Raw genomic sequence first — 17,614 nt, forward strand, 5'->3', positions numbered from 1 at the left:
TGCAAGGGTTGTAAAGGTCGAAAACCTTTCACCTTCTGCAAAGCAACTGGACCTAGATCATGTTTTGATTAATGAAGCCAAGTCCCTGTCAATCAACATTGCACTTTAACTCCTAAAAGAAAACCTACACCAATGAATAGTTCATTTTATAGGTGCTCTGTGCAGTAATTTAGAAAAGTCCATGCCCGATGTCACGCGCTCCGGCACCAAGTGTATAGTGAATACAGTGCCAAGCAGCAAAAAGATGCAGCACACTGCTCTTTTTTTATGCAAATAAACAGGCAGTGTGTACACCTCATGCTTTCAAAACTGAAAAACATGTTCAGACTGATTGGCTTAAAGATATAGATTAAATAAATCTCCTACATAGTTCGACACAGATTGAAACCAACAATACCAAACGAAAATTAAAAAGTAAAGACAACCATGATCAAAAATTAGGTAGGACAATAAGACTTGACTGCATGATTTTTTTTTTTTTCGCCAGAAGTTCTTGAAGACTGTTTTTAGCTTATTTTTGATTGACTTTCTAATTATATTGACATAAATAGCTGACCAGAAAGAATAAACACTTTCATGCAAAACACTAAAGTTACAACTAGAGGTCTGCATTCTGGTCTGACCCGAACAGATTTCTTGCCTCACGGGAATACATTTCAGAATAAAAAGCAATAGCGGATGGTAACTCTTGTAAAATTTGAAAGGGAGAGGGTGGTCTAACAATATAGGAGTCCCACCGTTATTTCAGAACAGCATATCTGAGTTTTCCTCATTCTTATTGAGCACCAGTACATCCAGTGCTCATGTCTGTCACACATGCTGAACGCATGACCATGTGCTTTCTGCATATGAGCAATTCCATGAAAATGTCAACCTTGCCATGAAAAGAAAAATGTTTTCACCAAAATAGTGAAACCGTTTCTACATTTTTTGCGCAGGCAAGTGTTTTACAGTACTTTAAAAATACTTAAAAATGTCGCTGTCAATGTTTTCAAACTATTATATTTGATTTACCAAAGTCAAACAAATGATAATTTCACATCCGTCACATCCATAACGAAAAAGTGTCACATCCATAACAAAGCTTTTCCCTCAAAAATGCAAACATGTCAAAAAAAAAAAAAAAATCAATCAGTTTTGTTCTATAAAGAGCCAACTCTTATCCTTTTGTTGAGCATTATTTATTTTGGGTTGTGCAGTTTAATTCACAGAATTTCTACGAAATATGTTGTATACTGTAAACTCACAGACTTTTTTTGTCACATCCATAACGCTTGTTTATTTTCCTCATTTAAAGTATAAAAAAGTTCACAGATTGAATTTTTTTGATCCCATAACTTTGTGGTTAGTTGTTTTGGAAAATATAAACAGATGGTTCAATATAATGTTAACGTATACTTTCTCTGCGAATTTATGTTTTGAATTTTTACTGCAAATGTCACATCCATAACGCTGGAATCAGCCATATGCATTTTATTTGCACAGTCTGTGCCCTCATCATCTGCATAACAGTTCTCAGAGTGGGCTTTACCATGGCAGAGCAAACTGAAGATGCGCTGTCCTTAAAGGACGTTCAACTTGCATTAGAAAACAGTCAGTTTACTGTAAGGAGACCCACATCAGGGAAGTCTGATGTATGAGAGTGTTTTTTAAGCGTCATAGTTATCATGCCCTTTGTTTGATATGATAATACCTCAAGAGTTTACCCTTTAGCAGTCAATGGGGTCGGATGTGCCACTTTGCACCATGCCATGCAGCGACATGCATTTTAGAATTCTAGATTTCTATCAGGATATACAAACCAGCGATGCAAGTTGGCAGCTATCCGCGGCGCGACTTAAGACACTGTTCATATTTTTGCCGCACCACATAATGCCATCTAAATAGTTTCGTTTTAAATAACATGCGAATGTGTGCGTCCATCCAACTGTCATATGCATGCCGCAGTGTGGTGCATCCGGTGTGCTACCACCTTCAGAAGACTATAATCTCAGGTTTAAGGCAGCACTCATATCTCATCCAAAGGAACAAACAAAACCGACATTTAGCCTACAGTCCTTGCACAACCTAGTTTTAGGAAAGGCAAGTTTATTTATATAGCACATTTCATACACAGTGGCAATTCAAAGCGTTCTACACAAACAGGAATAAAAAAGAAGAAGAAAATAAAATCAAATAATAAAAATGATTAAAAACTGATGAAAAATGTGTTAAACAGGTTATAAAAGAATGAAAAAGAAAACAAAGACTTATTAGTGCGATCTGTGGGACGTAGCACAGCGCTCATTCAGTAAAGGAAAAGCTAAACAGATGTGTTTTCAGTGTTGATGTGATTGTGCCTAATGTTGGAGCACATCTGATCATTTCTGAAAGCTGATTCCAGCAGCGAGGGGCGTAATAGCTGAAAGCTGATTCACCCTGCTTTGACTGAACTCTTAGAATTTCTAGTTTATTTGATCCTAAAGATCTGAGTGATATGTTAGGTTTGTATTCGGTCAGCATATCTGTAATATATTGACCTCCTAGGCCATTTAGTGATTTACAGACGAGTAATAATACTTTAAACTCTATTCTGAATGTAACTGGGAGCCAGTGTAAAGGTCTGAGGACAGGTGTGATGTGCTCGGATTTTTCGGTTCTGGTCAGAATCCTAGAATCCCCAGAATTGTATCTGTTCTCTCTCTCTCTTTTGGTAGTACCCAATTTAAATGTGAGATTTTGGAAACCAGGGAACAGTCGGGTCCGGTAGAAAAAGATTGCGGGTGATCAAAGATTGATTATACAGCAGGGGCCTCATGTACGAAGACTTGCGTGGAAATCTTACTAAAACATTGCGTACGCACAAAGCTGTAAATGTGCGTACGCAGAAAAAATTTCAGATGTATGAAACACTGCGTACGCCGAATCTCACGCATATTCTTTTGTACATCTGAATGAACGTGAAACTGAGCGCAACATGCACGAGCACAAAACCCCTCCCTGCCTCCTCCCCTGTATGAATATGCTAATGACTATGCTAATGGAAAAACCCTACGAAAAAGCAATGGCAAAAGCAAGCAAAAAGAGAAACTTTGAACAGAATGTGAATTGGAGGTGCTGCTTTCGGAGGTAGACCGGAGAAAAGCGGTGTTATTTGCAAGTTTGTTCTCCGGAATTAACAACAAAAGAAAAAAATAGAGTGGGAGAGTTTAACAGATGCGGTTAACACAGTTGGGTCTGAACATCGCACTGAGTGCATTAAAGATAGAAATAGTGTGCTTTATATCTGTAAAATGTTGCGGAACCCTTACCAGACTCAGTGGCGCACCTTGTAAGACGCATGTGATCATGACTAGTTACGTACGAGCATGAACTCGCCTCGAATCCAGCGTCTGATGAACTCTTTCTTGTTTTTTCCCCCGCAACATATCAGATTTTGCCCACTATTTATCACGAGAAAGACAAGTAGGAATCATCAATAAGTTCATATCAATAAGCATCATATTTTATTTGCACATTTATTGAATGGAAATGTTTCTGATTCACGCATGCAAATTCATCTTCAGAAAGTGTCTTTATAGCATTGTGCGTGCGGTAGATCGCTCAGATTACATTGGGAAAACAGGCGACTGCTGCAAATTGTGCTTTAATGTTTGGCTGGTCAAATGTATGGTATGGAAACCTTATATACCTGCTGAACCCGTCTCATACAGCTGCCATTGCAAGGCTCAGACACTTTGTAGAGAGGAATTTAACACAACTGCCTCTAGGAGTCGCCAATGGAAATAAAACAGACACGCAGAAAAAATGTGCGTACGCCTGCCAGAAAGCTGCCGTGAACCTGCGCACATTCCCACGTTCAGTTCATTGTTAGTAAATCCAAACGTGAGCCATTCTGAGCGTGAAACCTGGCGTACGCAAAGTTTTTGTGCGTACGCAGCGTTGATACATGAGGCCCCAGGAGCGGTCGTGTTTCAAAATACAATGAATATTTATTTATTAACTATTAGAGTGCCTTTTAAAAATCTTCAGATTGTAGTGTTGGCAGGTTATTCATCACAGTACCAAATGCTTGAAGACACGTAGAATAGACCATGTAAAAACTAACATTTTTACATTAATCTGGTTTACATAGAAAATTATTGTCTATTTACGTCTTTTCATTGTTAATTCTGTACATTTAAGGCTCTATTTGTTAACATCAGTTAATTTAACTAAAGTAAATATAACGACAACTACAAAAGCATTAATTAATTTTAGGTGACGTAAATTTCTTAAGTAATTCCTAATAGCTAATTGAACTCTAAAGTCATAATCAATTTATTTAACGGAGTTATTAGCTAACTAAATTCTTAAAGTAATAACTTTAATAAACTTGAACATAACTGTTACATGGGTGACGCAGTGGCGCAGTAGATAGTCCCATCAGGTGAAGTTTTTTTTCCCTCTCCGCTGTCGCCACTGCCTCGCATGGTTCAGGATTGATAGAGCTACGCATCGATGAATTTGCTCTTCAGTGTTTGAACTCTCAGTAATGATTAAATCACACTGAACTGAGCTAAACTGAACTGAACTGAAATTAAACACTAAAAACTGAACTACACTGTTCCAGTTACTATGACCATTTATGTGAAGCTGCTTTGACACAATCTACATTGTAAAAGCACTATACAAATAAAGCTGAATTGAATTGAATTTAATTGCTATCGTCTCAAAGCAAGAAGGTCGCTGGTTCGAGCCTCAGCTGGGTCAGTTTGCATTTCTGTGTGGAGTTTGTATGTTCTCCCCGTGTTCGCATGGGTTTCCTCCGGGTGCTCCGGTTTCCCCCCACAAGTCCAAAGACATGCGGGACAGGTTTATTAGGTAAGCTAAAATTGTCCATAGTGTATGTGTGTGAATGAGAGTGTATGAATGGACAAGATGGCGGTTCATTCCGCTGTGGCGAGCCCAGATTAATAAAGGGACTAAGCCTAAACGAAAATGAATGAACGAATAACTACAATATGGCTATTTCTCACTTATAATTTAACCCATTAACTAATGTTTGCTAACAAGACTTTATCATAAACTTTTACCTATTGTACCTTAGCGTCCTTTTGCAATTACATTCGTTTAAAACCTTTATTTATTTCGAACATGTATAAACAAAAAAAAGTCATTTTTATTATTATTTTTTGATTTTTATTTATTATTGTCTATTTTGAAGATTCAATATTGCGGTAATACCATATATTGTGATCAAAGTTTCAGCAATTAATCGCAACAAGAACATTTGATAGAAGCCTACTTACACAATTAGACTGAAATTCGATTTTCACAGAAGCTTAAAAGCCTATATGTACCAGTTCCAACAATCATTCAACAATCAGACACATTTTAGCCCATTGGAAGCAACAGCACACTAAACGCAGCAGGACTGGTGCAGACCGCCCTTCTGCTGAGATAATGCATGGCCTTATATGGCCAGTGGCCGGGAATAAATAAATTGTGATTGTGTCAGGGTGACAGCAGCTGCACACTGGATCCCAAAGACGAGCACGGACAGCAGGGGAGGGCAACAGAGGAAGAGGACGACGGGATGGGGGAATCTATAGTAGACAGTGTCCGGTTACAGGACAACTTCCAATCTTAGACACCTGACGGCAGCCTGGGCCCACGAAGGCCCAACGCCGGGCCAGAGAGGAACCCAAGGACGGAGCAAGGGTAACTGCGGCTGCCAGAGCCCTTGGAAATAACATCCAAAGCTGGAATAACTAGACTTTAATAGCCTTGTGTTATAACACAACACCTTCAGGGTTAAGCGGTTGGATTAAGCCGACAATGGCAAATCAATTAAACCCAAAATGTGAGTCTAAAACTCACACCAGCAGAACTCCCAATCAAACTGTATAATAAGAGATGAGTGGTTAGCAATTGTCAGTCCGCTGTTTGATTGGCATCCCATAAGGTTTCTGCCAGTTTTTAAATTAAGTTTGCAACCATAACAAATACAATCGCTCTAGTTCATCCCAGAAGATCGTGCATTATGACCAAGGCTCTAGCACTTTCCATACGCTAACGTGCCATGCTTCACGACAGCTGACACAATGCATGGACCGAATGTGTCTACTGTACAAAAATAAACCCCCATACATTTATCTCACTCCTTCAGAGCTTCTATGAACATATATAGAATATATATAGTAAACTGAACCTGTAAAAGATCTGTTTAGCATTAAAGGGAAAGATCAAACCTTTAGTTTCAAACGTTTCTCACTTTCTTCTGTTGAACATAAAAGAAGATAGTTTGACGAAAGCTGATAACTGTAACCACTGATTTGTTTTTCCTACTAAGAAAGCCATTTGTTCGGCTTTCTTCTTTCTTTTGTGTTTAACAAAAGGAAGAAACTCTGAAACCTTCTTCAAAATATCCTCTTTTGTGTTCAATAGAGGACAGAATCTAACACAAATCTGCAACAATTAAAAGTACGAGTAAACGAGTGCAAGATTTTCAGTGTGAACTACCCCTTTAAGGCTACTTTTTGTTAAACCGAACATCCCAAGATAACTCATCCATGCCCAGAGTTATTATTGAGCACTGCGGGTGGGTTTAAATAGCTCAGCAGATGGTGGCATGGCCAATCTCCTGCTGGTGACCGTCACAGTTTTAAGGCACCGTTTATTCATTAGTGCCGCCATGCCTGCCTAATTCAAAAGGCCTATACTGTCATGAACATAACATCCAATGCTTTCGATCATTGATTCAGTTTCCTGTTGAGTATAAGGGTTTCCCCTTTCACACGCTAAACTAAAACATTTCAAAATGCTACACATGGATTGGCTCTACAGACATCTGGTCCGCATTTCGGATCTACTGTAAACGATATAATGCTCTTACCTGCTGTGGCCAGTGCCAGCAGGGGCACAAAGACGCAGAGCGAGACTAAGACCTTCATGTTGGCTGCCAGGAGACCTCTGGTAGCTTCTCTGGCTATATATACACCAGGCTGAGAAGGTCAGAGGGCGCCAGAAAGAAGGTGGTCTTTTAGATGGGACTGTATGGAGGGGGCTGGTGCCGTGGGTGTCAGAACAGGGTGCACCCGGAGCAGCTGACTGTCACTTTTAGCAGAGCCGTCACGGTCGTGACGTGAAATCAAGGGTGTTCGGACATCTCGTGCACCCAGTTTGTACAAGAGTGGCTTGGTAACCCAGCTGGTGTTGATTTTGGCAACTGAGGTGGAATGTTGTATGTATGTTTTACAAGGAAACACTATTTGTGACATGGCACTCAATTTTTTTAGAAAAGTTTAATCAAAACTGGATATCAGGGTGATTTTTCCTAGTAAACCTGCCACTTAAAAAAATTGTGAATTTGGATCAAGAATGTGTACATAAACAACAACAAACCACTGGAAATATTGTTTAGCTTTTTTTGACAGTATAATTTATTTATTTTTTGGAAATGTTCCCATTTTTGAATCCATTTAGCTGATTTCCAGGCGGAAGCATTTATAGCTTAGCTTAGCACACATTGTCGAATCGGATTAGACCATTAGCATCATTACATAGTTCAAAAATACTATAGTATACATTCTTGATCCAAATTCATAATTTTTCATCAGCAACAACAAATCACTGCAATTGTTTTGCGTTTTTGACATTATAGTCATGTTTTTTGGGAAATGGGCTTAGTCAACAATCCTCCTACAGTTTAAAAGTTGAGTTTTACCATTTTTGAATCCATTCAGCCAATATTCGAATCTGGTGGAAGCATTTTTAGCTTAGCTTAGCATAAATCATTGAATTGGATTAGACCATTAGCATCTCTTCCTATTTAAAGCTTTAATCTTCTGTAGATACACAGTGTTCTAAGACTGGTGGAAAATGAGAAGTTGCTTTTTTCTATGCTGATATGTCCATGCATCTGTTAAAGTTTGATCAAATCTGGTTATCAGGGTGTTAGTTCTCTCAAAAATAAATTATTTTCCTAATAAACCTGCCATTTGTATACAGTTATGATTCAAATTCACTATTTTCAATCAGCAACAAGAAATCACTTGAATTATTGTTTAGTATTTTTTACATTGTTTTTTTTTTGTTTGTTTGTTTGTTTGTTTGTTTTTTAAACGTGCCCATATTACAGCTTTCCTAGAATTAAACAGTTGGGCTTTATCATTTTTGAATCCATTCAGCCAATTTTCGGATCTGGTGGGAGCTTTTTTAGCTTAGCTTACTAGCTTAACAGAGATCTTTGAATCAGATTAGACCATTAGCATCATTGCATAGTTCCTTTAAAAATCCAGGTGTCTCCTAATAAACCTGCCAATTGTATACATCTGTGATTCAAATTCATTATTTTCAATCAGCAACAAGAAACCACTGCTTATTCTTTTGCCTATTTTAACATAATAATATATTTCTTGGGAAATGTGCACATTTAACAATCCTCCTAGAGATAAACAGTTGAATTTTAACATTTTTGAATCCATTCATCTGATATCCAGGTCTGGCGAAAGCATTTTTAGCTTAGCTTGGCATAGATCATTATATCAGATTAGACCATTAGCATTATTAGATAGTTCCCTCAAAAATCCTGTTGTTTCCTAACAAACTTGCCACTTGTATACATTTGTGATTCAAGTTCACTATTTTCAATCAGCAACCATTAATCACTGCAATTATTATTTAGATTATTTTAACATTATAGTATATTATTTTGGGAAATAGGCTCATTTAACAATCCTAGAGTTAAAATGTTTAGTTTTATTAAATCCATTCAGCCAATATCTGGGTCTGATCTCAAGAGAAAACGTAAGTATTTTACGTTTTTTCAGTTTAGTGGCTAATTCGTACAAATTCATACAAGTTCAGTCAAATGAAAATGTATGATTTTAAAAAGAAGGTGTGGCACCCAACCCTCATTGGGTGATGAGCAAATAGTACTAAATTGTTCGAATGAGATTGTACAAATTCATGCCGATTAGCCAATAAATTCAAAAGTTACGAATTGCCATGAAATCGCATTAGATATGTGCGTTTGTCACAAGCATTTTTAGCTTAACATAGATTATTGATTCCGATTAGACTATTAGCATCTCTTCTTATTTAAAGCTGGAATCTGCAATAGATACACATGGTGTACTAAGACTGACGGAAAAAATGAGAAGTTGCTATTTTCTAGGCCGATATGTCCAACTAAACTTTGCCTTTTACCATGCATCTGTTTTAGTTTGATCAAATTTGGTTACTATTGTGATAGTTTCCTTGAAAATCAATTTATTCCTAATAAACCTGTCACTTGTATACATTTGTGATTCAAATTCATTATTTTTCATCAACAAAAAAAATAATAAATAAACTAAAAATAAACTAAAAATCATTGAAATTATTTTGGCTTTTTTGACATAAGAATGCATTGTTTTTGGAAATGTGCTCATTTAACAATCCTCCGAGAGTTAAACAGTTTAGATTGGCATTTTTGAATCCATTCAGCCGACGTTCAAGTCTGCCAGGAGCATTTTTAACTTAGCATAGATCATTAAATCGATTTAGACCATTAGCATCTTCTACATTCGTAATTCTTCTAGATTTTTCATCAGCAACAAGAAATCACTGCAATTATTGTTTTGCTTTTTTTGACATTATAATCATGTCTTCTTGGGAATTGTGCTTATTTTACAGCTCTCCTACTGTTAAACAGTTTAGTTTTACCATTTTTTAAACTATTCAGCCAATAGTTGGGTCTAGCAGGAGCATTTTTAGCTTAGCATAGATCATTGAATCAGATTAGACCTTTAGCATCTCTTTCTATTTAAAGCTTGAATCTTCTATTGTTACACAGTGTACTAGGACTGACGGAAAATGAAAAGTTGCTATTTTCTAGTTCGATATGTCTAACTAAACTTTACCTTTTACCATGCATCTGTTCAAGTTTGATCAAATCTGGTTACCCGGTGATAGTTCCCTCAAAAAGCCAGTCGTTTCCTAAAAAACTGCCACTTGTATACATTTGTGATCATTCAACATTTTTCATCAGAAAGAAGAAATCACTGCAATTATTACCAGCTACCAGTTTTCAAAATTCTTTAAATAAAACTCAAAAGACTTGGAACCATATGAGGGGTATGTAATGAGTACATTTAAGGCGGTTAATGTACAGCTAGAGTTTTTTTAGCCAATGGTAAACTTCTGGTGAAAGGTAATGTGTCTAATTCAAACTTTATAAGCTTCCTTATACAGTATTGATGTTGTAATGCAATTAAAATGCATGCAGTTAAATAATCTTAACAATTATATTGCATGTTCAAGCGTAAAACGAGATGAAAGACTGCATAAGCGCTAGCGCCATCAGTAGCAGCAGACTAACGTAGCTTAGACAATGTTTCATGCATTTTTCGTTATTCAGCACACTAACGGCCACTCCTCCATCATTATGGATGTGGGGGTCATTTGGCTAAACACAAGATCCTTCATCGTCTTCCTGCGAATGAGCAACAGATATTTTAAAGTGAATTAAACGTATTGAGATTCGCGCCATTAAAAATAGCTGATCCACCGAGTCTTTCAGCACTCTCTCTATTCGATTGATCTCGGCTGGCGGATCAACATTCTCTACGGGATCGCTCTCATCAGCGCCATTGTTTTTAACTTCAGGTGGGTTCGCAAACATGCGTACGGTACTTTTCATTGCGTCTTTCTTAAACTTCAGCTGTTTGCATGCGGTCATCTCAACTAGGTGCGGCTGTAAAGTGTGAGCGCGTTGCCTAACGTGCGCGTCCCTCCATTGGAAATAACGAACTTGCCTTAGTGATAGCCTCAGTCAAAGTTAATCCAGTGTGCGTAATTATTAGTCTCGATGTACAAGCTCAGAACATTAAACTAGCACACAGTTGCCATAACTTTTTTTAGTTGCTGCAGCTTTGTTCCGTGCAGAAACAGGGTTTAGAGAAGCCTTTACGATTAATTACCCCGTGACGAATTAGAGCGCTGTTAATAGTGAAACCGGTAAATAGTTGCATCCCTATACGGATGACGCATGCATCGTTACATAGCGGCTGTAAAACACAAGACACAAAGGATTTTGTACTTGCCAGTCTGACACATTCTGGCACAATAGGAATATTGATTCCTCAACAGTAGTCTCTGCTTCGTCTGTGCTGGTCTGCTTGGTCAATGCTAGTCCTCTCACTCATGTTACTTCTTACTGCCTGCCTGTCTGTTTCCATACACAACGCAGGAGAGCTCTTGGCTCCGCCCCCTTGTTAAGTTAGGCAGGAAGTCTAACTAATTTCATGTAAAGCATCACACCCCTAAAACAACAAGCTGTTCACGTCCCCAAAATGACACTTAACACATTATAATAAAAAAATCTTAATCGTGTTTTGAACTGAACCTAACCTGGCACACTCAGAAAGACCATAATATAAATAATAAATCTTTAAAAAGGGGTAAATCAGGTGCCCTTTAAGCTACTTGGACATAATCTACATTGTAAGAGCGCTATAGAAATGAAAGATGAATTGAATTTTGTACAGGGCGCATAACTTCAATTCACCGGCAAAAATTAACATTGTTTTAAGTTTTATCAAAAACCAACTATTGTTGTGTTTAACTTTAAGTTAATGATATCCTACAACTGACGTTTAAATATCCCTATTTCAAAGCATTTTTTCAACAAAAGATCATATATTTTGCAATTTGTGATAACATAATATTTATTAATTTCATAAAGACTGTAATACTGTGTGATACATTAATTAAATGCAAATGCATATTGTTGTTGCTCTAAACGTCTCACTTCCCAAGCGACACTCACCCCCTTAGCTTGCCCATTGTCTATTTTCTTACTTGCATTATGTGGATGTCGCAAACTTACTGAATTTTCTCAGAAAGATATAGTAGGAGGGTCTCTGTTGTGCCCGGAGGTGAAAGAGTGCGAAATAAAGATTACGCAGACATAAAGCTTGTCTACGACTCGTAAGTATTTATTCAGAGAATGGCGTAATCTGTATGGAACATTGTGTGGGGAATATGGTTAGTCTACGTTAACACAAAAACTCAATTGAAAATACTGAGGTAAAATAAATGTTCATATTTTAAAGACATGGCGGGGAAAGATGGAATTTAACGCAGTGCTTCTTGTATTATATTGGATATCAATTTTTAAAGGAAACAAATCTTGAATGTGGGATTTTAGAATGGAAAGAGCGTTCACCAAAAGTGCTTGGGAACTACCTGACTGAAAATTCAGTAGGGGTGTCAAAATTAATTGTTTCTTCGGTGCACCGCGATGCAGACGCGGACAATTCGGTATCGGTTCAGTAATAATCATAACCGGTTATTACTGACGTCATTTACCTCATATGCGCTCTGTTGCGAAGGAAGCGAGCACGAGTATTTACAACGCTCGAACTACTTAAACTCATAAACTGTGCACAATTTCACTGTGTTTGCTGGATCAGTCTTTCACTGACATATACAACAAAAGCCCCTATTTCACTGGGATCGAGAGAATGAAAGTACTCCATTTCTCTCTCTCTCTCTCTCTCTCTCTCTCTCTCTCTCTCTTTCTCTTTCTCTCGCTCTCTCTCTCTCGCACACACACACACAAACACACACACACAGTGGCCCATTTGACCTGCTGGCGTGACTTTTCTTCTCCTCTCGGCTGTTTTACAGTGTTACTTCTGGATAAAGAAACGAGCGCAGGTCTTCAGAGTTTTCTCTACCGTGTCTATCATACATTAGCTGTGAGTTCGCTGCTGTCGTCTGCCACTTATTAGTATCACTCATCTGTGAAGAGCGCAGTGCACAAGAGCCAATCGCAACCGTTTTTGTTGAGGGTGTGACCAATCAAAGAGGTGTAAGAGAACTAGACAAGGATCAGAAAGTGAGCTGGATATTTATATTTGTTTATATTATTTGCTAAATGCTCCTGTTGTTTGTACAGTTTATATATCTGACTGTTTGTATTATATGACAAAATTGTATTACAAATAATATATTCATACATTTTAATACAAGAACTGCTGCTGTGAAGAAAATATAAAACTGTGTATAAAAAGCACCGTCAATGCACCGTGATTCACCGAAACATCGAATTGAACCGAGTCGATGGCATGATAATCGTAACCAAACCGAACCGTGAGACTAGTGTAGGTTCACAGCTCTAAAATTCAGTCAGCGTATTCTACTCCATTTTTGGGTGAATTATCTCTTAAAAAAAAAAAATACAAGTAGCCTATAGTTTAGCTTGTTGGTCTTCATAACTATAGCCTACGGAATTAACTTCAACATACCCTGATCAGGTTGGAGACGGTGCTGTTAATCGCTGGCAGACATGCTGGGTAGGATTACGGCAGTCGACAGTCGGGAATAAGGTGTAAAAGTCAGCATCATCATCATTTCCTCAGAGAGCGGAGATTAATCCTTATCGTTACACAGCAGACACCGACCCGAGCGCTTCACAGCCTCATGAACTCTCCCTTCATTAATCTGTAAAAGCGTACATGCACAATTCGTCTGTGAAAAACAAAAGAGGAGCGAACAGCAGGTGGTTGTTTCTGTTGTTTAGTTTGTTGAGAGTCAGCCATTTAAGGACATTTAAAGCTAATGAACTGCAGGGCTCCTTTGATTCCTCAGGCATGCTCACTGTGAACTTGGGACTAGAAATATAGTGTTTAAGTATTAGCTTCTAGCCACTCAACATCGTCTTCACGCCACTTATAAACATAATTATGTGAGCTTGCCAGGGTTTTATATTCTACCATATACACAGCAAAGTTGCTAGGAAAAGTAACAAGGTACATTTACTGGCCACTTTATTAGGTACAGCTGTTTAACTGCTTGTTAACGCAAATTTCTAATCAGCCAATCACAAGGCAGCAACTCAATGCATTTAGGCATGTAGACACGGTGAAGATGATCTGCTGCAGTTCAAAACGAGCATCAGAATGGGGAAGAAAGGTGATTTAAGTGATTTTGAACGAGGCATGGTTGTTGGTGCCAGACAGGCTTGTCTGAGTATTTCAGAAACTGCTGATCTACTGGGATTTTCACGCACAACCCTCTCTAAGGTTTTCAGGAGAATAGTCCTAAAAAGAGAAAATATCCAATAAGCGGCAGTTCTGTGGGCGTAAATCCCAGGTGAAAAAAATATATACTTAAATGCAATTAAAATACACTTAAATACCCGCAAATACTTTTTTAGTGTTATTTTTTTGTGTTAAATAAAAGTTTGATGGTTTTACACTATAAATATACTAATTAAAACTATGTTTATACTTCAGTAGGACTTTAGTACACTTGACAATAGTATACTAAATACCAGTAATTCTTAAATACATTTTTAGTGTACTACAATAAAGTACACTACAGAAAAACATCCAAAAGAGTTTTATTAGTGTGTTTTTCAAAAGTGTGCTTTAAATGCTTTAAACATTAGTTGATTTTAGTACACTGTTTACATACTATTCCTAAGTTTAAAATAAATTAATATATAAAAAATCTATTAGTAATGTATTGTAGTAGAAGTACATTTTCCCAAAACACTTTTAATACAGTATTTAGCACACTTTTTTTTTTTACAATTTGTATATTCTTTTAATATATTACGATTATACTTTAAATTAGTCATAAATATATTTAAATGTTTAAAATTAGGGTTCACGTGTATTTCTAGTTGTAACTAAATATATTTTTTAAAATACAGATATAGTATGTTAAAAGCACATTTTAGTTCAATTTCAGGGTGTCTCAAAATAGCACAGTTGAGTGCACTTAGATGGTATTAAGTTTATCTTAACATATACTTCATACTATCTTTTAGTACATTAAGTACAAAATTAGTGTGCGAAAATAAAGCACTTTTAGTACATTACTGAAAAGTGTACTAAGTAAACTTAAATAAAGTGCATTTTAGTGCACTTTTTTTTTTACCTGGGAATGCCTTGTTGATGCCAGAGGTCAGAGGAAAATGACCAGACTGATTCAATCTGATAGAAAGGCAACAGTAACTCAAATAAGCACTCGTTACATCCGAGGAAAGCAGAAGAGCATCTCTGAACACTTCCAACCTTGAGGAAGATGGGCTACAGCAGCAGAACACAAGGTGACATTCCTGTCAGCTAAGAACAGGAAACTAAGGCTATAACTGGCACAGGCTCACTAAAATTGGACAATAGAATATTGGAAAAAGGTTGTCTGCTCGGATGAGTCTCAATTTCTGCTACGACATGCAGATGGTAGGGTCACAATTTGATGGCTACTTCTAGCAAGATAACACGCCATGTCATAAAGCGTGAATCATCTCAGACTGGTTTCTTGAACATGACAATGAGAATGGCCTCCACAGTCCCCAGTTCTCAATCCAATAGAGCCCCTTTGGGATGTGGTGGAACGGGAGATTTGCATCATGTATGTGCAGCTGACAAATCTGCAGCAACTGTGTGATGCTGTCATGTCAACATGGACCAAAATATCTGAGGAATATGTTCAGTACCTTGTTGAATCCATGCCATGGAAAATTAAGGCGGTTCTGAAGGCAAAATTGGGTCCAACCCGGTACTAGTAAGGGGTACCTAATAAAGTGGCCTGTGAGTGTATGTTAATGTTGTGAATTTTATTTAACCTAGAATGGACAGCTGAAGTAACTACTGTAGATTTTGACTTCAGCATGCATCTGATCAGTATTTTAAAACTCGTTTGAAAGCCAAGATTACCTATGATTTGCTTCTGTATCAATTATTTTGTCGATTAAAGCAGATCAGTGTTATTGTCGTTAAAAAAACAACTTTTTATTTAAGCTTAAAACTAAAAAAAAAAAACTTTAAAAATAAAGTCTTATTTTTCCCTGCTTTTTTCTCAGGTCAGACAGGACCACTTTTAGCTTAACCTAGCATAAATAATTGAACCAGATTAGACAATTAGCATCATACTCATTATTTAATTTTTTTAAGTTTCAATTTCCCATTTAAAGCTTGACTCCTGTAGTTTCATAATGTACCAAGACAGACAGAAAAAGAAAATGTGTTATTTTTTAGGTCCATATGGCTAAAAACTGTTAAATGCACATTGCCGCTGTACCATAGCTGTGGCAAGCACAATAAAAAGAAGTCTTAGTAAGCTACTAATGTAACTGCAGAGAAGTCAAGCTTTAAAGGTGCCAAATACTGCAGTGCATTTGTTTAATGTTAACTTGTTCTCTGATATCAACAAGTTTATGGCATCAGTAAGTTAAAAAAAATCTCCAGAAATGGTTTTATAAGCTCATTTATTACTCCATAAAACACCCACAGAATCAAAGGTTCATGATTGACCATATATGGCTCATGTTGTGATTATTAATGAGCTCTACTCTGCAGTACACACACACACATAGAGGTAAAGTTGGTTTTATATTCACACATTCGTTCATTTAGAAGTCTCTGTATTGTTTACTATGTTACTTTGAATATTCAATCGGAATTAGCATGCAAATATGACTTGACTAAACACTGTTTATTTGACTGAGAACAATGTTGTACTTTGGTATTCATTGGCTGCTAATATGATTTCGCTATTTAGAGTTTGCAAATAAGGTAGTGCTGTCGCCTCACAGCAAAAAGGTCGCTGGATGAAACCTCGGCTCAGTTGGCGTTTCTGTGTGAAGTTTGCATGTTCTCCCTGCCTTTGCGTGGGTTTCCTCCGGGTGCTCCGGTTTCCCCCACAGTCCAAAGACATGCAGTACAGTTGAATTGGGTAGGCTAAAATGTCTGTAGTGTACGAGTGTGTGTGTGTGTGTTTGTGTGGATGTTTCCCAGAGATGGGTTGTGGCTGGAAGGGCATCCGCTGCGTAAAAATGTGCTGGATTAGTTGGCGGTTCATTCCGCTGTGGCGACCCCGAATTAATAAAGGGACTAAGCCGACAAGAAAATGAATGAGTTTGCAAATAATACTTTATGAGGTTATATTATTAAGGGGAACGTTTGAATGTGCTAATATAAACCCAACTTTACCTCTATCACACACACACACACACACACCCACAACACAAACACAGAAAGAATGATGTACTGAATGCAGACAAATATAACCCCGATCAGAATAACATTAACCTATTTTACTCACCTGTTGTGTATAAAGGCTAAACTGCAGTTAAACTTGACAAAAGAGAGTGATAGAGGTGTATGGCGTTGTATTTTGAAGCTACGGTCAAATAAAAACACAGCCAGGAATTAACATCAACAATATCAACCTGCATCATGATGTAATATAAACCCAATCAGAGTTAACCTATTTTGCTCACCAGATCTGTTGTGGATAAAGGCTAAACTATAATTAAACTTGACAAAAGAGAGTGATGGAGATGCATGGCGTTGTATTTTGAAGCTATAGTCAAAGAAAACTCAGCAAGGAATTAATGTCAACCTCGGCATGAACAGGTGACAGTTGAGCTGAGTGATTTGACACAGTTCAGCAGTCTAACTTTACATGCGTTTGTTGAAACACACTCTTCAAATTTCACAACTAACAACACTAACAAAAGACGTAACTAATCATACCTTATGTCTCTTCAGAGTGGAGATGAATAAATGTGTTAACTGTAAATCTTGCATTTTGCTCTTCATGGCAGTTTGAACGTGCCTCGTGCTGTCGTTGCCCAGTAGCGCATGTAAAC

General features: G+C 37.4%; 1 protein-coding gene across 3 annotated transcripts in view; it reads right to left on the reverse strand.

Annotated features, from left to right (window-relative positions):
* The window catches only part of srl (sarcalumenin), a 67,106-nt gene extending 49,492 nt beyond the window's left edge, over positions 1-17,614 (reverse strand). Inside the window, exons 1-2 of one of the 3 annotated variants that reach the window (XM_073939936.1) lie at positions 17,499-17,614; positions 13,257-13,452 (exon numbers count right to left, since the gene is read on the reverse strand). Coding sequence is in view for 2 of the 3 variants with exons in the window: in XM_009299804.5 (XP_009298079.1) it covers positions 6,857-6,914 (58 nt within the window). In the remaining variant the exon portion in view is untranslated. 3 annotated transcript variants of the gene reach the window in all.

Source organism: Danio rerio, chromosome 3 (genome assembly GCF_049306965.1).
Source record: "Danio rerio strain Tuebingen ecotype United States chromosome 3, GRCz12tu, whole genome shotgun sequence".
NCBI lineage: Eukaryota > Metazoa > Chordata > Actinopteri > Cypriniformes > Danionidae > Danio > Danio rerio.